Genomic DNA, 26,608 nt, shown 5'->3' with positions numbered 1-26,608 from the left:
GAGGGGGAAGAAGGCAGATAAAAACGGGGACTCAAACATGCTTGCATCCTCAGCACCCAGCCCCAGCATGAGGAGGGCACCTTGGAGTGACAGGCAGGACTGCAGCTGGAATGGGCCTGACCCCACTCATGCTCACCTCACCCCAGACTTCAGCAGAGTTACTTCTTCCTCACCCTAGACTAGGATGAGACTCACAGTCTCTTAAAAGGACTGTCGCTAGTTTAGTCATTTATACCCTTAGTTTAACCATAATCAATCCCTACTGGAACTTGAACCCAGGACACAGACATTCAGGAAGCTTCTGGAAGGAGTCTGACATTTCTGCAAGAAGACCGTGTGTGCATGCTTAAGTAGAGAGGCTGCAGACAGTGGCTTACTCGCTTGGGTGCACAGACACCGGCTCATTTATGCAGGCAGCTGAGCATGAAAATCCTTCTGAGGCATGGCTAGACCACTCAGTTCTAGGCCCTGAGCCAGCCCCATGCAAACGCAGCCCACGTCCCACAGCAGCACAGTTCACTGAGGATACTTGGGGAGAGCCAATGCCTGATCCCAGGCCTGCGGGCAGCAGATGCTGTTTTAAATCCCTGCTGCAAGGGGTCATGTGTTTCAGGCCTTCGCTTTTCCTCATCCTGACGTCCAGCACCACACTTACATGCTGCCCTTTCTGCACAGGTCAGTCATTGGTGTTTACCCACAAGGCAGCAAACGTTGTGAGCAAGGAGGTCAAGGGCAGAGAGCAGTGGCTGCCATGTTGGTAAAGTCCCTCAGGCACCACTTGTACGAGGGGAAGATCATCCAGGGAAAGACTCACCCTTTGCAGGAGTGGAGGAAAGTGCCGAACAGCCCTGTGGGCAGCACATACGCCCAGCGGGGGCAAATCTTTCAGGGCACGACTAGCACCTGGTGCTGCATCAGACCTGTGGAATAGGGGCAGGGGACTGTCCCCCAGGGAATCAAGCAGCGGCTCTGAGTTCACCTACCCCTCTTGCCTGTTCTCTCCTTTTGCAGCAAGGCCATTCCCAGCTTCTTCAGAAGGAATAGTCATTTCAGTGTGCATGTGCAGTTGTGGGGGGGAGAAGGAGGAGGAATATCCCAGCAGACACACTGCACCCACACACAACAAGGCCTTACCAGTCCTGGCTCTCAATCCAGGGGGCCAAGAACTGCCGCAGCTCCATGGGGAAGCTGTCACTGTAGAGCTGGTGGAGCTGCTCCAAGTACCGGGTGTCGAGCTGCTGCAGCTGGTTCCACTGCGCCATCCTGTCCGTCTGGGGGAAACCTGACAATGCATACATGGGAACCTGTCAGAGCTCTGCATGCCCCGAGCCGGGACACGCCAGGCAGAGGTGCTCACTGAGCAGGGCCTGTTTGCAACCTCTCAGAAAGCCACTACCCCCCAATCTCTGGCTGACTGGGGTGTGGTCACATCGGTTTCTAAAGAAGTCCGATACAGCACAGCAGGCATCACCACCAGTACCAGGGAAAGCCTCAAGCTAGCTGGAAAAGGGGAGCGCTGCTTTAAGAAGCTCCCCAGCCCATGGAAGGGGTTTTTGGTGGGCTAGCATTTTTGGTGCTTGACCCTTTAAAAGCATATTATATATAAAACATGGTTAATTCATATCCCCCACCCCCCAACTCTCCCCCTCATTGGCCATCTTTGAATTGTACAGAAGAATAAGAGATGTAGGCTCTTCCCATTTTTTAAAGAGTCCCTGCTGTGGTTATTCTTTGTGCCATACCCCACCCCTGCCATGTACCCCACACAGCCCCAAACAAATTGGACATGGAAATTTTGCAGAACAGTCTTCACCCAGAGCTACAGTTCAGATGGAGGGCCACTGACGGGGTTACTACCCCTGTAAGTAAGCAGAGGGAGGGCAGCTCAGTGGGCCACATTAGGAGGGCGAGGGTAAGGGCGGCCATCAGAGTAATAAACAGGGAAAGAGGAAGCAGGCAAAGCAGCTAGATGTCTGCAGTTGTTCTTGGGAGGAGGCAGCAAGCCAGGACCTGGTGGGTATCAGCAGGAGTTCCCAGAGAGCTGGGAGGGCGGTAGAGGGGACTGCCCATAAGTCTTCCCAAGCCAGGGCTGGGGAAGGCTGAAGTGAGGGAAAGCAGCAGACTGTCTCCATAACTTCCCCCCATGGGGCAGCTGTAGCTAGAAGGCTAGTGGCCACAAGGTTGGTCTCCTGGCCTCTCCCAGGCCAGAGAACCAGAGCCAGGGGACCACAGGGAACTCCTGGGTGCAGGGACGGACTCCAGCAGAGAGGACAGGCGTCAGGGTTCACCCAAGGCACTAGAAAGGAGCAGCAGAGGACGCTGGAGCACGTGACTCAGTCTGGGAGCTCAAAGAACCATGTGCATGGGTGGCAAAGCACCCTGCCTTCTACAACACATCCAACAGACTGTGGTTAGATAGCAGGGCACTGCCCCAGACCCACAGCAACAGTTCACTGGCTCCCCAGGCCTCTCACACAGAGCTTCAGCAGCACCATGCAGGATGAGCCTGAGAGCAAGGCAGCTGGCTCAGATGTGTTCCCCAGACATCTCAGGCCAAAGGCACTGGCTTGATTCAGATACACTGCACGAATCGACCCCAAACCTGGCTGGGAGGCCCTGCTCCCCCTGTCCTAGCACACATTCCAAGCAGCAAGACACCCAGCCTAGTGGTAGCAAGTCTCCAGTTATTCAGAGTAATAGGGCAACCACCCCTTGTGGCCTATGTACCACTGATGCCCACCTGCAGCCTCCAGCACAGGCCTGGCAGAATGTTCTATATAGGGGTCACCTCCATGGCACAAGCCACAGCCTGGTGGACACACACATATGCTCACTCTTTCTCTTGCTCTCTGGGCACCCAGAATTTGGTCACAAAGTGAGGGCAGGCAAAACTATATGCACATTGAAACCCTGCACCAAAGCAGCCCCAGCCTTTCTGCTACAGGCCCAGGGAAAGTCACCTTCTCCCATCTCCCCTCCTTCTGGCAGCAGCAGTAGACAGGCAAGCTCAGCAGCAGCCTGTACAACATAACTGCCCCAACACGCACCCAATGATAGCAGGGAGGCAATGATGCCTAATGAAAGGAGCCTTATAATGAGGTCTCTGGAGGCCAGGGATCAGTTCCCAGCTCTGCTACTGGTCTGCTGAGTATCCTTGGATAAATCACTTCTCCCTGTGCTTCAGCTGCTCTGCCTGTAAAATGGGAACAACAATGTTGCCCTCCTGATCTGTACACAAGAAGCTATAAGTAACACCTGGGGATCACTTATTTTAAACAGCCAGGACTTGATGTTCCAGGGAAGCCCCTAACACTCGCACTGGATCCCCTTGGAGGCCATCTCTACGGCTTGGGACCGGGACAGAGCCACTCGCAATGCTGACTTACGAGTGCTTGAAGGTCAGCAGAAGAAGGCTGAAGAAGAGTCACTTCAGGTAACTGAAGGAAGCCACAACAGCAACCCATCCTCCGTGCTCAAAAAACAAATTACTCACTTGCACTGGAGTCAAGAAAATTCCAGAGAAATGGTTTTATCTCAAAAACTACCTAATCAGGTCCTGGATACAGCTCCAGGATGTGACTCTTACTGGATACAAGCAAGTCAGCAGCAGCAGCTTGGATGTAGACAGGCAGCTTTCCTTTGGCTGCATGCCTCACTCACTCTTGCCCTTAAAATTCAAGTGGGCACCGACTGTTTTGCTTCTTCCACTAGTTTAAAGAAGGCACTGAAGATATTTTTTATATTAACTGGTTAGGCCTGACTTGGTTAATGCCTGTTTATTAAAAGGCACAAACTCATCACAGGAAATGGTACAGCCACAAGGGTGACAACCTTTTTTCAGCCCAGATGAGAGAGCCTCTTCTGCGCTGAGAAGGCAGATTCTCCTATGTTCCCTGAAGCAAAGGGATTGCAGAGGTGAATATTGTTTCCTTTCTCCTTAGCTTAAGGCTCTGCCGTCTTGCCTCATATTTGGCACCATCTGCCTGTGACAGACTCAAAAATCCCCTTCAGGAAGCAGACAGGAAGGCTGAGGAGGGACGTGAGGGTTCATGCTTCCAGGTATACGATCCAGAGAAATGAAGCTGAAAGGCCAAAATGTCCAGATTCAAAAGGGTCTAAAAGAAGCCCAAGCACCCTCATTACAAATGGGTGCAGACTCAAGAGGTGCTCAGCACCTGCAGCCTCCACTGCTCTTCCTTGGGGTGGGGGGCACAGCTTGGAAATGAGTCAGTTAAGTCTTTTATTTTAGTTCCTAGGCTCCCAATTCAGCCAGGCCCTTCAGCCACAGCACCCCAGTCCAGATAGTGGGCCCAGGTCCACATGCTTTGCTGGACAGGGAGAGAACTACCTGTGCTTGCAGACACGGGGCATATACCCCCAGCAAAGCCACTGCAAAGGCTCAATGGGGCAGGGTGCAATTAAGTGTCTGGCTGGTTCCAGCTCAAAGAAACCCAGGGCCTGTGCTGATTTCTATCCTTCCCCCTGAAATACCTTGTGCTAAAGCAGCACCCACAGGTAATGGGCTTCCCTCAGGTAAGCCATAGCTTACACTGGGAGTTCACAGTGAAACACTGCTATCGTCACAGGTCTGAGAGCACTGAACCACAGATGAAAACCACATCATGGCGGGGAGGGCAGAGAACCTGGGGGAAAGCGTATTTATTTTTGTCCTCATAAAAGGCAAGTTCTCACAATTGCTGCAGTTTCCCTCTGCCAGACACATGTCCATCTGTACGCCCCACACACTTCTGTGGCTGCCCAGGCTTTGACGTGACGTGATGTAACCTCACGCTGAGCTGCCTTTGTCAAACCCATCACTACAACCCCTGGATCAGCTGCAAAGAGCAGCAAGCAAGCACAGGGGGTAACTGACAGCACCCACAACCCCCATGGCCTTTCACACCATGGTCAACTCAAAATCCAGACAAACTTGGGTGTCAGAAAAAAGTTTCACATGCAGCACCTCCCTGCCCCACCCCCCCACCCAGCCAGGGGGAGCTTTCGCAAACAATCATAAGTTTTGTTCTTAGATGTGGAGATAAGAGCAAGACTCCTCCAATTAAACTATTTAGCAGCAAAGGGTTCATCTGCCCCGAAGTGGCTACAGTAGGAACGCCTCCTAACCAAGACTGATGACAGATCTTGCCAGTCTTCCTAGAAAGGCAACAAAACGAATGCATCTATTCACAAAGGGGGAACAGGGCAGCTTCAAGGTCATGTGGCACTTGAGATTACTGGGTTTTGCGGCATGTGTGGCCTAGCATGGGGTGGATTTCATCCCAGAAGGGCACATGGATTCCTTCAGGGGCAGTTCTGGGTTGAGGGGTGGGGAGAAAAGAGAGAGAGACTCTCAAAGGGGCACCTTTGTATATGCACCAACACTGAACCTAAGAGGACACCAGTATTTAAATAACTCAGGCAGGTGCTTTGGCACATGCCTAACGAACACCCATGAGTCACTCAGCCGGGTCACCTGTTGTAAACACAAGGAGTCTTCCCGTAGGCTTGCAGAGTCGAACTGTGCCAGCTCTGTGCTGAGCTCCGCCTGCCTTCAGAGACGGGATCACATACACACACGTGCACATGTACATGCACCCTTACTTTCTGGCCAGCACGGGTACCAGCTATGAAATAGTGATGCTGTCTCCACCAGCAAGGCTTCCCAGAGCTTAGCAACACAGGGGTTAACCAGCCAGCCAGAAGAGGCCCCAGCTCAAGCTGCACTCCCCAATTCTGGTCTGTTCTGCTCTCACGCTCTGCCCATCACCAGGCTATTTGGCACACAAACACCTGCACAATGCAGGCAACACCCAAGAGTCACCATGCCTTGCCACACCTGCTGGGCGCTGTTCTCCCTACCCATACTACACAAAGCATTTAATGTAGTCTCCCACCCTCCGTGAAGGCAGGCTGTCCACCCTCTGGATGCTGCCAGCTACACAACTGCCCTGGAGCCAAGTGCTGCCACCTCCTACCCACAGCCTGCCTCCATGCTAGCGTCTGGTTTCCCTCCAGAAGGGCAGGGAATGAACTGCACAATTTACAGTAAGTCGAGGAGGCGGGGACTACCAGGAAACAACAGAAACAAGGAAGAAATAACTCTCTGGTTCGTGACTTTGGTGTCAATGGGAATCAAACTAAAACTGACTGGGGAGACAGCAGCTTCAGTTCAGCCCGGCTCACACTGGCTGCTTGGGGAGCTGTACAGAGGAAAGGGGCCATTTTGACACCAGCGGGCAATTATTTTGGGCAAAGGGCCACTTACTGAGTTTTGGCAACCCATCGAGGGCTGCATGACAGGCAGCCCAGGGCAGATAAATATTAATTTTCTAAATTTTTTAGGGGCCCTGCGGGCCAGATAGAATGGCCTGGCAGGCCTCATCCAGCCCCTGGGCGACATTTTGCCCACCCCTGGCATAGAAGATCCCTTGCCCACAGGCACTCAAGTTGGCTTGTTCACAGGTGCTACTTCAGAAGAGTCAGGTCAGATGTGAAAGAGCTAGGAGCAAGTCAGGTCCTTCTTCCACACATGAAGCTGGGGGCGAGGTTGGGGGATGATGCTTCAAGTCTGGCTGACATTGACAACTCCGCAAAAAAAAGGTCAGCATGTGGGCAAAGAGTGAGGCGTACCAGGCATCCCAAAAGCATCCTGCTCTTGGGACAAACCTGCAGACAACCCCATGCAACCGAGCAGATAGGGAACCATTCTCTGTGCCCCTGGCCATGCACTCAGGTCACCCCACTGAAGACAGTCCTCCCCACTGACATGGGTCTGTATCAAGACAATCAGGCTGGGATGATGAGTAACCAAGGGGAAAACCCTGGAAAACCAAAAACTAGCATGAAGGAATTCAAAAGAAAGCTTTAAATGACTCCTGGGGCTGAGAAATGAGGGGCTGGGGAGGGTGGGGGATATTTTGATAGAAGGTTACAGCAACCTCCTACCGAGCACAATGAGGACACCTGGTACTTGTCACACAGAGCTGCTGCAGTCAAAGCAGCAAACAAGCCTGCTCCAAACCTGGACACAGAGAATAGCTTAGCACAAAGTGTGGCGTAGGGGCGGGAGCTGTTTGCAAGCCGGCACAAATCCCATGCAGGAAAATGAGGACAGCTGCTTTTACACTGCTATTTTAAAAACAGAAGCCAAGCAGGCCTAGCAAGGAGACAGAGCAACTTATGAAACCAAAGCTTTAATAAAAAAACAAAACAAAACACAGGACATCTTCCTCTTTGGCACAACAGGGGCTGGGATCCTGCCAGCCCTCTCCAACTAATTTTTAAAGCTCTTGAAATTTAAAAGGGCATAATGCTACTGCCTGACACACGGCACCTCAGAGCTGGACAAGCTGGGCAGTTAAACTGGGGCATTTAGACAATGGAGATGCCCAAGGAAGAAATCTGCACCAAGTGATGTGCCCTGGGTTTAACAGCAAGCCTGTGGCGAGGCCAGAACCCAGATCCCCTGAGTCCTGCTCCTTAATGAAACCAAGCAAACTAATCAGCAGAGCACTGTAATGAAGTCAAAACTGAGCCTTCCTTTTTGCCCAGGTGTGGCTCCCCCCTCCCTCTCTGGTTTGGATTTGGAGAGGGAAAAGGCTGTACTGATGATCAGCAGGGATCGTGGTTTTCTCCAATTTAAAAAAATAAAAATAAATAAAAACCACAAACTCTCTTATTAAAAATGGCAAATTCTCCAATTAAAAACTCGAAATCCATGATTAAAAATAAAGCCCCCCCACCAGTGCTGCTGGTGCCCCTCACTCTGACCCCACAGCATCCTCAGCCCTCCTGATGCCCCTCACTCCCCCAAAACAGCCCCACACACACACGCACAGACATTCAGACGGACACACAGACACTGACACCCACCCCAGCAGGTAACTGTGTGTGGTAGGAAGGGGGTGGGGCAGGCAGGTGAAAGGGAAGGTGCTGGGGGGGCAGATCAAAAAAGTGGGGAGCATACTTCTGTGCCCACTCCCAGGAGCAGGACCAGGGGGCGAGGACAGGGGTACCCTTCTGCAGGCTGCACACATGCCAGTCGGCCTGACAGGGGGTTTGCACACAGTGGCTGCCGCCGCAACTCTACCACTGCGCCCTGTGCTGCCTTCTCATGGCTGTCTGCACAGCTTTGAGGGCAAGTGGCGTGGGGCACGGCAGTGGTGGTAGCCACTGTACACAAGCCGTGCATGTGCTGCCCGGCCGGCTGGGGAGGGGCTTCCATGCAGCAGTTGCCACTGCACTACCGCTTGTGCCGTGCAGTTGGCTGCATGGCTCCGGGCAGCGCGCGGTGGTGGCTGTGGCAGTTGTGTGCTGGCTGGGTGGAGGGCAGGGGGCTTGCACACAGCAGCCACCACCACTGCCACTTGCCTATACAGCCATGTGCGCACAGAGGCAGCCGCTGCGTGCAAGCCCCCTGGTCTGTGGGCCTGGCTCTGTAGACAAGTAGCAGTGATGGTGCAAGGTGGTGCCAGCCGCCGTGTCTGAAAACCCTCACCCCCGCCAGTCAGCTGGGCAGCACGCAAGCACCACCACTACCATCCCTCACTGCCGCTTGTCTTAGGAGCTGCGCCAGCAGACAGGGGGGCTCACAGGCAGCAGCTGCTGCTGTGCCACTTGCCCACAAAGCTGTGTGGCCGGTCATGGGAAGGCAGTGTGGAGCGTGGCAGAGGTGGTGCGGTGGTGGCCACTGTGTGCAAACTCCCCCCAGCTGGTCAGCGTGTGTGCAACCTGCAGATGGGCACCCCTGCCCTCACCTCTCCCCCGGCCTTGCTGCTGGGAGCAGGCTGAGGTGGAGGCCAGGGAGCCGCTGCAGTGTGCCACCTAGGGCTGGCTGTGCCTGGCACGCCCCCCGACTCCCTCAGCCCCCAACCACCTTCCCCCAGCTCTGCCACACAACCCCCAAGCCCCACTTACCTCCAGGCTCCGGGGGTGAAGGGTAAGCCCAAGCCTGAGCCCAAGCCTTGGCTGACTCAGAGGCTCAGGCACTGCCCTTCCAACTCTAGGCAAGACTGGGGGGTCTCTCGCCCTTTCTGCAATCAGCTCTTGCAGGCTGGAACTGTGCCAGCCTGCAACAGCTCTTCGCAAAAGCAGAGAATCCACTGATTTCTTTGTGTTTTCTCTGATAAAAACAGGGAATTCATGATTTTCTCCATTTTTCTGTGGGAGACAGAAAACCCAGATCCCTGATGATCAGGGATCCAGGTTTTCCATTTGCCACAGAAAGACATGGATTTCTTCCTTTAAAAGGATAAATCATGGGAAGAAGTGTTTTTTCTCTTTTGAAGGAGAAAGACCTGGGAAACCATGGTTTTCCCCTTGAAGGCTGGCAGAGTTCAGCCTGCAAGGGGCTGCTTGGGGCTGGGAAGAGCAGGGGGCACCATGTGCATGTATACAAATACCAAAATATACAGGTATTTAGTATTTATTTTATTACAATGATTGAGGCACTGGTAGGATTCCAAATTGCTTTAAAATTGTAAATATATCAATAAAACCTTGTGTTTGACTGATGTGCACACACACACACACACACACACACACACTGGTGTTTCATTTTAAGTATGGAAAACTGTGGATTGGGGGGGGGGGGGAGGAAGGAGAGAAAGCAGAGAATTTGCTATATTTAAACAGAAAAAAATCAGGACCTCTGCTGATGTGGGGAAATCACCAAATCATAGAAAATTCAGGTTGGAAGGCACCTCGGGAGGTCATCAAGTCCTGCTTTGAGCAGGGGGTTGTACCAGCCCCAGTTAGATCATCCAAACCAAGGCTCTGTCTAGACAAAAACCTCCAAGAATGGAAGCTTCCACCACCCCTCTGGGTAACCCTTACCAGTGCTTTACTAACCTCCTGGTAAGAAAGTTTTTCCTAATATCTAGCCTAAACTTTCACTTCATTCAGTGCTTCCAGTAAAGGCTTATCCGATTCACTCCAGGTTATAGATTGGGGAAATCAAGCCACAAACCAAGGAAGGGGCAGGTCCTTGAAGGATATCCAGCAACTCAGGCTTCCTTCCCACCCCTCACATACCACAGCCAGCCAAACCCTGCTGCCTCCCCATGCTGTGCTGCTAATAGCACTTGCAGTCCCTTTCATCTAGGGCAGCGGTTCTGAACCAGGGGTACATGTACCCCCAGGGGGTATGTAAAGCTTCATCAAGGGGTATGCAAGATATATTTCATACATTGTCTACAATTACATTTCCCATTGAAAGGGGGTACGTGAAGTCTCACTCTGAGACCAAGGGGTACGTCAACTGCAAAAGGTTCAGACCCACTGATCTAGTGGGTAGGTGTACTTGCTGCTAAGCAATGACCCTCTGATGTCAGTAGAAGGCTTCCATTGGGCCTCCCCAGGCCTCTTTCCACACAGTCTTGCAGGAATGGATTTGTACCTGAATTGTGCCAACTTTCCACCCACCTAGTGTGCCATCCTGCCAAGTGCTGGTACTGCCTGGAAGGTCTCCCACAAGGACACTGTTGCGTGGCCTTCCACCCACCCCTGGGGCATGAAGCTTCCTGAAATAGGAAACTGCCATAAACAGGCTGAGGCTCCCTCTTGGCATGTGGCCATGTCAGCTTCCACAGGGCCTTGCTACATCCCACAGCCTTCCTCTCCCTGCTCTTGCACCAGTGGTTCGGCCACCAAAACAGCTTGCCGCTCAGTCTCCACTTCTCCTCGAGTCTCAGGGAAGACAGCCCCCCATAAACAACAGCTCCAGCCCTGCCATCTGTCTAGCACAAATTGTTGCTGATGCCCTGACCCTGCATATTTCCACATAACCTCTGCTACTCCTCACACACCTGGAGCTTTCACCCTTGTGACACTGTAACTCTCTTCTGTGTGGGTATCCCATCTTCCCAGGCTCCCTTCACCCCAGCAGGCATTAGAGGCAGCAAAGCCCACGGCACACTGGTACAACTCGGCTGCGACACCACACTGCGATTGCTGCCAACAGCCCACATGGCTGTGACCAGGGCAGCATTTAGATCACATTCTTTAGGGTGGGCACAGCCATAGTGTGGCTGCTGGAGGGAGCGCCACTTCAGGCAAGACTCCTGTGGCACAGTGGAACACATGCATGAGCTCCAGTGGCTTGAACCTTAAACTTGCACCAAGTGCACTCGAGTCCTGGGAACACTTAGCATCATCTCCTGACTGATGCCCCATCAGACAGATGCTTTGACTTGCACCCATGTTCCAAGGCTTCCTCTCCCCTTTGCACCCCTCCAGGTGGCCCCGCTCTTCGGGTGATCAAGGAACTCTTTCGGGCAACTGACACCTGGGCGGGGGGGGGGGCAAGGAGAAAGAGAGAAGAGACATCTCTCTTGAAACCAGAAATAAAAAGAAGCAGCCAATGTCACCCAAGCAGCTGGCCCCTACACAACAGGCCATCCCTGTGGAGGTCTTGAGCTAGTGATACAGCTTCTCATTAGTACCTCCACCAAATTACTAAAAACCTCAACCCTCTAATGCAAACGGCAGCCATGCCTGAGCAGGGGGAAAACCAGGCTTCTCATTTACTTCATGAGTTACAGCAGGGAAGGAAGGGGTGGTTTGACTACTGACAGCAGGTCTGCTAAGGGCAATTCCACACATTGCTGATAGGACCCCAGACATGCCCTACACACCCATGCCTGCTCTGAAACCAGAACTGCTGCAGTGCAGCTTCTCTAGGGACCCCTCCCTATGGACACATACAAGCTTCTCAAGTACAGTCACCTGACCGAGGTCTCAAGTGCACTCACCCAGGGATGTCCCTGGGTTGGCTCCACTGCAGTGTCTCTAGGTTTGAGGCACACGAGTAAGGGGTGGTTGGGTGGGGCAAGCTGAGGCATGGCCCTGCTGGGGCACAGAGTAGACAGGCCCAAGATAAGTTGTAAACCAATCCCAAGATCATTTCAATCCATCTCAACTGAGGCACAGGTTGCTGTTTACAATAGTGGGAAGCCTCAAAAGACCATCTCATGAGTCCAGCCGAACTCGCAGCACTGGCTGCACCCCAGTCCAACTGGTTCCTACAGTAATCAAAACAGAAAGAGAATTGGAAAGCAGCTTCCCGAAACAGCCGGCCACAGGGCAGTTCTAGGCACAAGTTCTGTACTCATTTTCAGAGACCACAGCATGAGAAAAGGCTTTTCACAGGAGGAATTTCCCCCCGAGCCTGAGACAGGATCCAGCATCACTAAGTTCACAACCCAAGCCTGTCATTCCTAGCTGTAATCGAAAGTGCATGGGACAATTTATGAACAATGTGCCTGTACCAATCCTGGAATCATTATGAATCTGAAAGCAACTCCCCCATGCTCCAGTGGGATGACCATGTCTAGGCTAGGTTGGGGGCTTTTCACTTCCTCAAGTAGTTACCAGATGGGATGCCAAACTAATCCTTAAGTGGAGAATGCTCCCATGCTTCTGTAACAGCAACTGCACAGATCTAGGCTAGGGGTTCCCAAATGGCAGTACGCAAGACGTCTCAGGGGAAGGGAGAGCGGGGTATGTGGGAGAAATTGGGTAATGGCTGATTTAATTCTAATATTATAAAAGCCTATGTCTGTCTGTCTGTAATGCTTTATTCATGCTCTGACAAACAGCCAACCAGAGCGTAACGAAGTGGTCTGACAGAAGGCAGCCCGCGCACCATGGTGATGGGGACACACGGGCCAAAGCGGAGGAGCAGGCTGGCTCTGCTCCCTGCAGGTAATGTGGGGGGGGAGGCCCAAGTGGGGGGAAAGCCGGCCGCTGCAGGGGGAGGGGAAAAACAGCAGGTGCCACCCAACATGGCCCATGGCAGCAGTAGCTGGGGGAGGGAAGGTGCAGGCCTCCTCCCCGCCTCTGACGCAGGCCCACTCCTCCTCCCCCCCACTCCATCGTGTGGGCCCCGAGCCCGCTCCTCCTGTCCCCTGTCACCACTGGGTCAGCCCAGGCCCACTGCTCCCTCCCAACCCCCCCCAGCCACGGCAGTCCAGCTTCTCCCCACCCTTCAGCCTGATCCTCCCCCACGTCAGGTCTGTGGCGGGGAGGGGGTGAGTGGGCCCAGACCCCAGGCAGCAGGAAGGGGGAGCAGGCCCGGATGGGGGTGGGGGGCAGGGCTCCCCCACATCATTCTTGACGGGCAAGTGGCTAGTTTTCATTCTAACTGGCATTTAAGGGGTTAAAATATAAACTGAATGCTGGTAGGGGTATGCGGGCAGCTGGTAAATCTGGAAAGGGGTATGCAATAAGAAGAAGTTTGGGAACCTCTGATCTAAGCTATGGGTGATACCACACGTCCTGTTAAACCAACTCCTTGGAAACAGGGCAGGAGCAATGTCTCACCCCACCACAAATGGCTTTCCACAAAGCAAGAATCCCATGAAGAATCACGGAAAGCCATCTGATCAACACCACCACAGACCAGGTCCACATGGTCAGGGGTGAGCCAGCCTCAGTCTTCTGGAGGGGCAACTGCTGGTAATAGGCCAAAACCTGCACACCCAGCCAGCCTAGGATGAGAGGATCTCTAGTTCTGTTGCCCCGTCCCCCTTCTTGTCCATGTCATGCACCTGTTCTGCCTTGCCTTTTGAAAGTTTCTGCCCAAAGAGCTTGCTTTTGTTCTCCACTGGGCCAGCACCCAGCTTGGATGATTACACAGTCCAGTGGGTGGCAAATTGGCTAGAGGGTCGCACCCAGAAAGTGGTGGTGGATGGGTCGGTATACACCTGGAAGGACGTGGGCAGTGGGGTCCTGCAGGGCTCGGTCCTTGGACCGATACTCTTCAATGTCTTCATCAGTGACTTGGATGAGGGAGTGAAGTGTACACTGTCCAAGGTTGTGGATGATACAAAACTCTGGGGAGAAGTGGACACACTGGAGGGCAGGGAACAACTACAGGCAGACCTGGACAGGTTGGACAAATGGGCAGAAAACAATAGAATGCGATTTAACAAGGAGAAATGCGAAGTGCTGCACTTAGGGAGGAAAAATGTCCAGCATACCTACTGCCTAGGAAATGACCTGCTCCGTAGCACGGAAGCTGAAAGGGATCTTGGAGTCCTAGTGGACTCCAAGATGAACATGAGTCGTCAGTGTGATGAAGTCATCAGAAAAGCTAATGGCACTTTATCATGCATCAGCAGGTGCATGACAAATAGATTCATAGATGTTAGGATCGGAAGGGACCTCAATAGATCATCGAGTCCGACCCCCTGCATAAGCAGGAAAGAATGCTGGGTCTATATGACCCCAGCTAGATGCTCATCTAACCTCCTCTTGAAGACCCCCAGGGTAGGGGAGAGCACCACCTCCCCTGAGAGCCCGTTCCAGACCCTGGCCACTCGAACTGTGAAGAAGTTCTTCCTAATGTCCAATCTAAATCTGCTCTCTGCTAGCTTGTTGCCATTATTTCTTGTAACCCCCGGGGGCGCCTTGGTGAATAAGTACTCACCAATTCCCTCCTGTGCCCCTGTGATGAACTTATAGGCGGCCACAAGGTCGCTTCTCAACCTTCTCTTGCGGAGGCTGAAAAGGTCCAGAAAAAAAGGTTCTGAAATAGAACCAAGGAGGTGATACTGCCCCTCTATCGGGCGCTGGTCAGACCGCAGTTGGAATACTGCGTGCAGTTTTGGGCGCCGCACTTCAAGAGAGATGTGGATAACCTGGAGAGGGCCCAGAGAAGGACCACTCGTATGGTTAAGGGCTTGCAGGCCAAGCCCTATGAGGAGAGGCTGGGGCACCTGGACCTCTTCAGCCTCCGCAAGAGAAGGTTGAGAGGCGACCTTGTGGCTGCCTATAAATTCATCATGGGGGCACAGAAGGGATTTGGTGAGTATTTATTCACCAAGGTACCCCTGGGGGTTACAAGAAATAATGGCCACAAGCTAGCAGAGAGCAGATTTAGACTGGACATTAGGAAGAACTTCTTCACAGTTAGAGTGGCCAAAATCTGGAATGGGCTCCCAAGGGAGGTGGTGCTCTCCCCTACCCTGGGGGTCTTCAAGAGGAGGTTAGATGGGCATCTGACTGGGGTCATCTGAACCCAGCACTCTTTCCTGCCTATGCAGGGGGTCGGACTCGGTGATCTATTGAGGTCCCTTCCAACCCTAACATCTATGAATCTATGAAACATCAGGGTTCTCACTTGGCAGAGGCTTCTGGGAGCTGCTGTGGCAGCAGTGGCCCATTATAAATGCTCCTCCAAGCTACTTGGTAGCATTAGAACTCAGGGCTGGTCTCTCAATGCAGTGGTGTGAAGCCAGCTGAAGCAATGCTAAGCTCACAGTCATTCACCTATCTTATCTTCAAGGGGGAGGAAAGGATTTAGGATGTTTTAAGCCAAATTAACTCTTTGCAAACTAGGATGGATGGGAGAACACAACAGGAGCTCTGAGCAGGGGGCAACTCGCCAGGAGCCAGACCAGAACATGAAATGTCAGGGCTTTCCCCTTTCACAGTGGGAGCTCAGCTACTGGCACTGATGCCATCTGTCTTGTGGATACACTGCACCAGAGCTGCCCAAACCCACAACACAGACAGGCCCAAGGGAGCGAAGGAAGAGTCCATCTGCCTCTTACCAAAGTCACATCTCTAGCAGCAGTAACACTTGTTTCTAACTAACCCTGGTGCTGTGGCAGAGCTCTCTGTCTTACCCAGTTCTCCCTGGCCTTGTCTTCAAGAACTAAGGGCTAAAGCTTTCCAGCTCTGCTTGCCTCATGTCTCTCTGTGGTTAGCCTTTCCTTTCATCTCTGGTTGCCTTCTGGCTCTGTTCCAATGTTGCCAGCATCCCACAAGTGTGAGACTAAATAAGCATACACTTTCCTGAGGTGTGAGATGGAGCTGTTGAACCTTGGGGTAGTGTTTATGCTGTTATTCTTTAGCTGCTCTGGAAGAAAGGGTCAGCGCTCTGGTAATGCAGATCATTGCCAGGGTCAGATAAAAAAAAGCTTCCTGGTACCACTGCCTTATAAATACACACAAGTAACTGATACCTGTATTCCTGCAGCCTTAATGGACAAGCCAGCTCCTTCCTAACCAGCTAGCCAAGTTAAGGATATTTTCCTAGTGCCTTGCAGTTGAAACCCAGCAGCCAGGGCCGCCTCTTCTGCTTGTCTACAATGATCTGAGGCCATTCAAAGCCATCACATGAGCCAAGCTCCAGGGCAGTTATAAACACAAATCGGTACCACGACCTAGTGCCAGCTATGGCGGGGCAAGCCGGGGGTGAAGTTACTGAAGTCTGTATATATTCTGGAGTAAGAGCTAGCGGCAGGGGCAACATTTAAAAGAGTTATACTCAAGACATCTGTTGTCCAGCCTTGAAGTTTAAATGCTCAGTTGCCAGCTAGGCTGCTGTGACAGCAATTACACAGGACACTGTAACAAGCAAACAAGGTTGATTTTCCCCAAGAGGTACTACCTGCAAACAACCTTTGCCCTAGAAATGCTGATGAGAACTCCTGCAGCATCATCTGCACTTCAACGTATGGGGATGGAGAATTGGAGGCCTTGCAATGAACCCATGCAGAATTACATGGCAAGCAGTCAGGATGACCAGGCACTTCCAGGAAAGGACCTTGTTTTCAGAGAGGACCGCGAATATTCCTGTTCTGCTAGTGTGAACACCAAGCAGATGAAGGCTGTTTGGCTGGTCGTGCAATTGTACTGACAACCCTGGAGGCCAACTCGCAACAGGAGTGTCACTGTCACCACCACTTGATGCAAATGCCCAAGGAGAGGTTCCTTGAAAGATTCATCTTGCAAGAGAGAGATGGTGCAAGACTGCACTGTATTGGTGCAACTTCACCAGCCCAGGGACAAAGTTCTATTTGCCCACATCTAGCAGGACTGAAATAACCCCAAATTATCCTTCTCAAAAAGTTACTCAAAAAACAGGCGAACAGGTTCTGCAAGGGCAGTTTAATACAAGAGTTTGGCTCCGTTTCTTTGGTTTTCCAAGAAAACCAGCCCTGGAGGTGGAGAAAGTGAGGCAGTGAAGGCACCAGTTTCAGAAAGAGGAAGACAGAGAGGCATAGGAAAAAGTTTGCCACAAGAATACAGTCTCCTTCAGTAAAAGATATGCAGCCCATTGGTCACCTCCATCTCTGGCTCAAGTATGCTTCCAGGATCCTTACCAACCCTGAGCTCTCCCTCCCATAACAGCATGCAAAAGCAACAACTTCTACCCTCTCCAGCTGGCTGGGAGACTCCATTCCATAGAAGGAGACAGGAACCTGGCCTCAGTTATTCACACCTTCATCACCTCTTGTCAGAACTGCAGCCATGTGCAAAAGTCCTGCAGGGCTTGGGATACTTCAACAAGTACAGAGGCTGCAGCCCTTCTCTTCTGCAGAAACTGTCATACCCGATCTCTGCACCTGGCATTGGCTTCCCAGAGAATTCCAAACCACATTCAGGGTCTCAATCCTTACCTTCAAGGCTCTTAGAGACCAAGGCCAGGCTAGCCTAGTCAAAAGACCAACTACAGTTCCAGGATGAAGACAGTGGTTGGTGCATTCACTCTGGCACTAAAGGTTAAAAGTACATCCATGCACTCAGAAGATCTCTGGTTGCTAGTGAGAGACTACATGGCAAACTCCCCCAGGACCTTCTACTGTCTGTTTCAAGTGCCCTTTTTTGGTCCTATGCGCTGTAACATGCATACATGTACACATATATACAAGTGCAAAGCTAGAACATCCCACACACTTCTCCCCCTTGGGAGGTGAAAGAATGCATACATGACAGATGTTAGCCACATGTCTTTATGCAATTCTCAGACATAATGGTGCTCAGCTCAGCAGTACCAGAACCAATGTAGAAAGCACTAGCCTGAAGCTTGGAAGGCTACGGTTCAATTCCTTACTTTGTCACGGATCCTTTTTATGACCCTGGGCATATCACTCTTCTATAAAGTGGTGGGCAAGTTGCATTGAAGATTATGTGATACAGATACAGTGACTAAAAGGCCCTGGGAAATACTTAGGTAACCTCTGGCACAGCTGCTCTGTATTACTACCTACTGATGTGAAACGGAGACCTTGAGTTTTACTTATAACACCAGTCAGTTCTCTTTATATAAACTACTACAAAACCACTGTCTGGTCCAGGCAATGAAGCCCATGTTGCACAAGAGACTCTCTCTAACCGGAAGACTTTGGAGCAGTTGCATCAAGCAACAGGAAAATATGCAAGCCAGAGTTCACACCTGTCTCAGAAACACGAATCAGTTCACCAACCTTGGTTTGACCAAACACAGAACCACAAGTTTCTGGTTTTCAGTCTTCATTACAAGTAAACTCAATATCACAGCAATTTTAATCTAAGATCTGGTATTGGACCAATGCCTGTAAGGAACGGTTCTGCAGCTTATGCTCTGTGTTCTTTAGGTGCTCTAATAGAAATCCTTGTCCTCAGTCATTTCTAAATTTGTGGGATAAGGATCATTTCATGGTTAAAACTCTGAGAAGTACACACATCTGCTTGGGAACTAAATCCCAGGATCCAATATAAACTAATAATCCTGATGTTTTGGTTTCTTGAATTTTTCCTACATTTATCCATAGATTCCTGCTCTGAAAAGGCATTTTAGACTCAAGTCTCTTAGTGTTACATTTTAAAAATGCATTCAGCAATAGAAGTATGTTCACTGAATTAAACAAGGCCATTTTATACTCCTGCTTGCATAGAAGAGATGATATTTGCAGGACACACAAGACCTTATAGTTTTAATCTTTACAGACATTTTTGTCAGCAGCAACCAGTCCACCCCAATAACAACTCCTGCCAAGCTCAAACTTATAATAATTTTATTAGGTGTGAGAAGGAAACAAATCTCTTTTGCAAAAGAAATGCCAGGTGGGGGCATTCATTTCTCCTCTTAAAGTTTCTGATCCCACGCCCTTTAGAAGCAATGGCAACGTTCTGCCCAATTCTCGGAGAGGACTGGCACATCTGCAGGCAGTAGAACAATGGGAGGCTTCTCTCCTCCGCAGTGCTTGCGGTACTAATTAATGCCACAGGATTGTCTACTGAGGGAGAGCTAGAAATTGGAAACTGACTAACAACAAAAACGAAACTGATGACTCTTTTCTTGAGCCAGGTTATCTGAACTACAAACATAAACACCGTTGTTAGAAAAAAAAAAAAAAAGAAGCTTTTCAAGATCCATGCTACTGGGAATAGGGTTTTCTAAAAACTCTCTTCAGCCTCAGCTATCCATGCTACTGGACTCCAAACAGTGCAGGGGATTGGCAATTTGGGAGTGCTGGCAGTGAAGTTTTGTAGACATGAAACACCCTGTTTTACTGAAACTGCTGTGCAAACAGACACTGGCTGGGTCATCATAAACAACTCTCAGCAGGGTCATAATCCAACCAGCAATTTCAAAGCCTGGAAAGGCTGCAAGGAGCCTGAGAGCAGCTCAGGAGGAAGAGCACCAAGATAGAGTCCGCAAAGGCCTGGAAGCCAAGATTCACAAGGAAGGCTCTCCACTGACACCCAGCAATGGCAACAGGTGCATCTGCCTGTACCCCATGTGCAACCTTCCTCCTCGGGCCCCTGCCCAGATCCAGGGACAAGAGATGGCACAAGCACTGGCACAGACAGAGCTCCCTAATGGTGGCGGCACCCGATTCCTGCCAACCACAAATGCAGCTGCACCATGCCAGCGTCCCAGATGACCTGATACAAGACGTGACGGATGTGCGAGAGGGGACCAGATCCGGTTGCCACAGGCATCACCACCAGATTTCCTAGCTCCAGGGCATTTAAATCTGCCAACCACAGCCCTCACTTTCTGCAGGGCCCACAGGCCTGGCTCCCCTGGGCCGGGAGCCTGGAAATGCTCCAAGCCACCCTGCATGCCACCCAGCACCCACGCCCAGCGGCTGCCAAAGCCCCCTGGAAGGGGCACCCACTCGTGCCCCAGCACCCCGGGCACTGCCCCCCCGGAGGCCAGGCTCGGCTCGGCTCACCTGCGGGGAAGGGCTCCCGGGCCGGGCCGGGGACGGCGGCTCCGGCTCCCTGCGGCAAGCGGGGATCTGATCCCTCCGCGGATGACGCGAGACCTGCCACTCTAATAGCCCCGCCCCCTCGACCCTAACGTCACAATCGTCCTAGCCAATGGCTTCCCGGGTGAGCTCAGGATTCGCGGGGGACGGGCCTCCCCAGCCAATCAGCGCCTCCAGTCCCTCCTGGTTCTTTCATTAATCAGGAAGGCGCCGGCGCGTGCCCCCTGGCGGCTGTTCCGGGTGGGGGACGCACCTCCCACCGCGCGGCCGAGCCAGTGGAAAGGAGAGGCCAGGGCTCGCGGCGGGCGGAACGGCGACTGCCGGGAACTTCTGTGCTGGAAACTCAGCTGAGTTCCGGGCAGCACTCTGACGTCAGCGCAGCCGGGGCTGTTTCTGCTGCCGCCTCTTAAAGGGCCAGAGCAGCCGAGCCAAGCGGGGGCGGGGGGCACGTAGAGCCCCTCACCCCGCGCCCTGGGATGCTGCGGCTCATCCCGCCGCGCTGGTCCCACCCATCCCGTTGACCTGCACGGGGGTGTGGACCCACACACGCACATGCATATACACACGTGTACACATGCACACGCACACAAATATACACCTGCGCACGCGCGCACACATTTACACATAGGCGGACAAGTTTCTCTGGGTAGATGTGATCTCTTTTATCAGACCAACTGTTCTTTGCAACCTGCCAGGCCCAAGCACCCTTCTTCAGGCATAGAGCGAGTCTGCTCTGCTGGTGTGTGTCTGCTCCCCTGGGTAGAACAGGAGCCAATATGCAAAATGCAGGTCTGTGAAAATATAGGTGGGAATGGGGGACAATAGGTGAGAGACAGGTTGGGGGTGGGGGAGAAAGAACCTAGCTGGTAAAATGCAGACAGGCTACCTGGGTGGGCGGGGGCGGGGGGGATGTAATACACACGTGCCGCAATGGCTCATACGATTCACATGCCCTAACCAACAGAGGCATTTGCCTCGGGTCCATGAACATACTGGGCATCTTGCCCCATTCCAGAACAGCCAAGTTGGAGATTTTGTCATGCCATGTTATGCCCAGGATACAACAGAGACATCAAAGATGGAAACTTGTTTTCTTTTTTCCTTAGCATAAGAAGTCCATGTTTCGCCAATAGAGAGCTAAGTACACATGTATACACACGTGTAGACATACACATATGTCTGTACATACACATATGCATACTCACACATACACACTTGTTGCTGTTCATCCTTTGAATTTGAAAATGACCAAGACATCACTGGTTGGTTTGGTTTCTGTGAACACGTGAATGGCTGATCAGGCCAATTTGTGCTTAGAACGGTCTATGCCAGTGGTTCTCAACTTTTTTGTACCAGGGCCCATTTGTAAACATTGATGGCCAGTCCCAACCCACTGCCCCTCACTCCTGACCCACTACCCCCAGGCCCCAGCCCTTCAGTGTGTAGGGCAAAGGGGAGGTGGGATCCAAACAGCCCCTTGCAGGCTAGAACTCCTCCAGCCTGCAGGGGAAAAGCCACCGTTTCCCCATGTTTTTCTCCTTTAATGGAGAATCCATTTTAAAAAGTTCATTAATCCATTTTTAAGGTTTGTTTGTGACTCTTTCATACATTCTTGTGACCCACAGGTTGAGAAACACTGGTCTATGGCAGACTGAGCAAGAGATGCCCCTTTGGGTTGCTTGCTGCTGTTGTGAGATTTACGCTGTTTGCACTTTTCTGCCTCAGCAGTTCTCCGCTCATAGACAGTAGCTCCAGTATGGACGAGGCTTCACCAGGTGGAACGATCATGAGCAAAATCTTCCCAAGATTTTGGGTCAATGTTGAAATGTTTCAAGGATGACTTGAGGGAGTCCTTGAAGCATTTGTTCTGGAGAGCTCTTTCCCTCCTTCAGCTCACTGTGAAAGATCTTTGGCAGTTGCTCATCTGATATCCTGGCAACACAGCTAGCCCATCTCAACTGTAATTTCATCAACAGAATGTGGATGCTTAGAATGGCTGCCCATGTAAGAACCTCAGTGTCTGGGACCTTGTCTTGCCATCTTATCCTCATCAGTTTCCTCAGACAGCCCATGTGAAAGTAATTCAGCTTCATAGCATGGCATCTGTACATCATCCAAGTTTTGCATGCATACATCAGGATTGGCAACATAATGGCTCTGTAGATCTTCAGTTTTGTTTGTTGACCGATGCCTCTGGACTCCCACACATTTACATGTAGTCGCTGAAGGCCATGGTTGCTTTAGCAATTCTGGCATTTGTTTCATCAGTGATGTGAAGCATATGTGACAGTGTACTTCTGAGATAAGTGAATTTGTCCACTGCCTGGAGGATTTGGCTATTCATTGTGATGGTAGACTCTACACATGGCTTTCCTGGTGCAGGTTGGTGTATCACTTCTCTTCAGCTTGTGAGATTTGGTCTCACAATCAACACTAAGACGACAGAAGTAGTCCATACTTCACTGCATGTCAGACTCAGATTTGGTATTCATGGAACAGTCATTAGCAAACAGAAGATCACAGTCACTTCCTGTAAGTTTGTTTTCACCTGTAGTCTCCTTAGATTGAAGATCTTGCTATCAGTCCAGTATCTGATGTCAATCAGAGCATCACAGTCACGAACGGCATCTGTAAGCACAGCAGAGAAAATCATACTGAAGAGGATTGGGGCTAACACACTGCCCTGCTCAACTCCATTGGCTCAGATGACTCACCGGCATCCACAACAAGAGCAAGCATGCCATCATGGCACTGCCAAACCATTGCAATGAATTTCTCCGGGCATCTAAATTTTGCCATGATCTTCCAAAGGCCTTCCCAATTGACTGTATCAAATGCTTTTGTCAGGTCAATGAAAGTCATGTACAGGTTTCAGGAAAGGACACAGAACCATAGACATAGTGTTTGCATCTTCTCATATACACATGCACACACATGTATACATGCACACATACACGTAGCCGTACATGCATGCATAGACACACACATATAGACATGCACATACTTAAATGCATGCATATACATATGTATGAACATATATAGATGCATACACACGTACGCACACATATGCACACATACCTACACATATGTATACACACCTGTTCACATGCACATACATACATATACAAACAGGTCACACAAACACATGCACAACGGCATATACACACATACACATAGATGCATATACACATACATACATACTTACATACACATATATATTGTATATACATACATAGACGTGTCCACACATGCATATACATACACACACATGCATATTGGGGCAGACCTAGGATTTTGAAGAAGAGGGTGCGGTGAGGTCCATCACCTCATATAAAAACAATACATTTTTCTCTAGTTAAAAAGAAACTAGGGGCACCTATACATGTGCAGGCTGCTCCTATGTATTGTAATTACAGTGCATCAGAGCAGACTCGATTAATTGAGTCTGCTGGAGCATGGCAATTACTATGCTCCAGCAGACTCCAGCATCTTGTGTATTAGCATCCGCATGCTGAAAAACGGTGGGGGGGGCATTGTAACTAAAGCTTGTTCGACACGCTTTGAAGTGCCCCTGCCAACATTTTTCAGCATCGGGATGCTGATATACGAGATGTTCAGGGCATGTTAATTAGAGTGGCTCTTGGAGCAGCTCTAATTAAAACACCTCCCCCCACTCCCAGAGCACATGTATAAACACCCAAGAAGCTTTACTACTATGCTAGGGGCCTAGGCTGTACTATTCAGTTGAAGTTTGAAGCAAAAAAAATATATAACTTCATTGGAATGGAGTTAAAAACAAGCAGTCTGCAGGTTTTGTGAAATAGGGGTTTCCTGACCAGGAACAGCTAACAGACAGCACAATTGCAAGACACAGGCTACCTTGGTTGGTGGAACATCAAGACCACTAAAAAGAAAAGAGGGTCATTAATACCTGTGGGGTGTAGAGGTTAGAGGGGATCAGGTACATGATGATAAGATATGCAGTCAAGTAACTCCCTCAGCACTACCTGACTAGAAATGCTGCTGCCATTGCCAGGCACTTGGTTTTAAGCTTTGGGTGGACCAGAAATCAAAGCAGGTACAAGTGCACCCTTCTGGATCTGCCCCTGTATGTATACATACACACATATCTATGCTGGTTAGTCTATAAAGTATAAACATACCCCACCCTCTACTTAACTTCAGACTAATAGGTCTAACTATGTCTCTATATCAGCGTAACTGGCAGCCTGGTGCCCCCAAAGCAGAGATGACTCTCCTGCCCTGGCTGTTGCTTTTAGTGGTCTCAGGGATTGCTGGCCTGCCTGTGACGTACAGGGCTGCTCAGCAAAGGCCATGAGATGTGGGCGACTCATTGAGTGCCATGGAGGCTAGGGAGGAGGTATTCACACGGGGTATGACTCTGCAGTAGTGGAAGCAAGGCATTGCACCTCTTGCTGTGCAGGAGGCATTGCCCCCTTAGGAGTGTCTCAGCCAGTCCAAACAATAATCCTCAAACAGGCTTGAGTGCCTGTGGCCCTGCTGCCTGGCTTTGCTCCCCTCAGTCATTCCTCATCACAGATGCATTAATCCTTAGACCAACAAACAAATAAATAAGTAAATCAAACTGTCAACCTTTCTCCAGGCAGCAAGAGAGGGCCCTGTAACTAGCACTTCCCAGAAGTGCACTATTCTGGGTTTCAGTCTGTTATCTACCCATCAGCTGTTCCTTCCCCCAACTTGAGCTGCTTGCCCTCTCCCTGCTTGGGCTTTTAATTCCCAGTTTATCCTTTACAGCTGGGCTCCTATCCCAGGGCTGGCTGCCCTACTTAAAAGGTGAGACTGCCCACTGTTACAGGTAGGTTAGAGACTTCTGTGTAATTTGGCTAGTACTGGGAAAGCTAGGTATGTTCTACTTGCAAGAGCCTTGCTAGTTTCCACTGCATTCCAGCAGCCATAGATTATAAGACCTGGAGGAACAGTCATCAATTCATCCAACCCCATACATGAGCTAGGCTAGAGACCTTTGCCCTGGCCTCCAGCATATACCTTATAACTGGGCCAGACTATCCCTCTTACAAAGAGCCCCTGGTTTTCATTAGCAGGTGCCACAGCATGGAGAATCTACTACTGTTAAAGAACAAAAATATATATTTGGAATAAAGCTAGCCTGGACTCCCTTGCCCCAGTTGCGTGCTGAGCTCAACGCATTCCCTTCTAAGCTGCCTTAACCCCAGCTTCTCTCTGCCCTACCCTGGCAGGCTGCACAGCTGACACACTTGAGGCCCTCCCCAGCCATAGCAGCCCTATGTGTTCCCTGAAGGGTGATAAATCACAAGGAGCATGAGCCTCCAGGACTGACTGGGAAGGTATACTTTGGCCACCCATGCATGCCAGGTCTCACTTAGTATGGTGTCCATCAATGTCTATCATTCTGTGCTCAGGTAGAAGCACAGCACTAGAAGGACCTGGCCAGGTCATCCAGGCTAGCCCCCTGCTGTCACAGGCAACTCCATTACAGTATCCCATTCACAAACTGGGCAAACTCCATCTTAAAACCACTTAGGTTCCCCATCCCATGAGTCTCACTGGGCTGGAGGTTGGAGTGGGGAGGGGGTTCCAGAGCCTCTCTGCTCAATGCACAAGAACCTTGTTCAGGCCCCAATGTATTAATCACCAGTTTCTCTCCCTTTGTTTTATTCCTTCCCTGGTGTTTATGCCCCATGAGGGATGTATTTATAAATGACAATCACATCCTCTTTCAGCTTTTGCATTGCCCACCTCTTTAAGGGTGCATCTACATTGCAATCCAAAGGTGTGACTGCAGTTCATATAAACATACCCTTTAAACTATCTAGCTCAGGTCCCAATAGCAGTGGAGCTGTAGCAATTTAATCTCAGTTTAATCCAGGTGTTTAATCCTGGTTCAGCAGGGATTGAACACCTGAAGATTTACCCCAGATCCCAGACAGGTTTTGCTGACCCCTGTGCTGTTGCACCTGCCCCATTATCAGTACCCACACCAGTTAGGTAGCTTAAAAACTATCTTGGGTACTTCCTGTGTTTCCATCTCACCTGTGGATTACCATGTGAACTGAAGTTCAGGGCCAGATTCTATGCAATTTATTAAGCATGTAAATAGATTTAGGCACTTAAGTGCCATTCTGTTCCACTCTGCCAGAGTCCCTGAAAAAACACACCCAAGTGGGATGTATTCATCACCTCTTCATTGTTTTCAATGACTCAGAATCATAAGCATAAAATCATACTGTGTTACAAAGCCAGATGCACTGATGGATTTTCAGGATTTGAGCAGGGTAGGACAGATCCCTGTTTAGGTGTCTACGCCCAGTTGTGTGACCAATAGGTGGGATGGAATCTGGTCCTTCATCTCTCTCCCTGTGGCTCCCTGCTCATTCCTAGCAGCTCTTTTCCACACCTGTTCCAGGCTGCATTTCTCTTTCATGCCAGGTGGCCAGGTGTGCTGCATTCCACGTGTGATCTCCCCAGGCCCTGCTGCCCTAGCACTGACACTTCTCAGGCTCCTGGCAGACATAACACTTAAGATGTAATTAACTAGTTAATCACATCTTATCTTAAGTAGCACGCCGGTCACACATTCATGCACATGATCAGTGTTC

At 50.7% G+C, this 26,608-nt stretch overlaps 1 protein-coding gene and 1 long non-coding RNA gene across 5 annotated transcripts in view; one reads left to right on the top strand and one right to left on the bottom strand.

Annotated features, from left to right (window-relative positions):
• STAT3 (signal transducer and activator of transcription 3) overlaps window positions 1-20,061 on the bottom strand; it is a 36,506-nt gene extending 16,445 nt beyond the window's left edge. For 3 of the 4 annotated variants that reach the window (XM_019476311.2, XM_059726912.1, XM_006264562.4), the window contains exons 1-2: window positions 19,953-20,060; window positions 1,135-1,282 (exon numbers count right to left, since the gene is read on the bottom strand). In XM_019476311.2, coding sequence (XP_019331856.1) covers window positions 1,135-1,262 — 128 coding nt within the window. In that variant the 5' untranslated portion in view covers window positions 1,263-1,282; window positions 19,953-20,060. Of the gene's footprint in view, window positions 1-1,134; window positions 1,283-19,952 lie in introns of all 4 variants that reach the window. The other variant, XM_059726913.1, reaches the window with a different exon arrangement.
• A 294-nt stretch (window positions 20,062-20,355) lies between these two features.
• On the top strand, window positions 20,356-26,247 carry LOC132250323 (uncharacterized). The gene is made up of 2 exons (XR_009461999.1): window positions 20,356-20,777; window positions 21,614-26,247. It is a non-coding gene; the product is annotated as an uncharacterized LOC132250323 (long non-coding RNA).
• Window positions 26,248-26,608: the final 361 nt, after the last annotated feature.

Source organism: Alligator mississippiensis, chromosome 4 (genome assembly GCF_030867095.1).
Source record: "Alligator mississippiensis isolate rAllMis1 chromosome 4, rAllMis1, whole genome shotgun sequence".
Classification (NCBI taxonomy): domain Eukaryota; kingdom Metazoa; phylum Chordata; order Crocodylia; family Alligatoridae; genus Alligator; species Alligator mississippiensis.
Note: the sequence above shows the minus strand (reverse complement) of the source record. Positions and strands in the feature narration are given on the sequence as shown.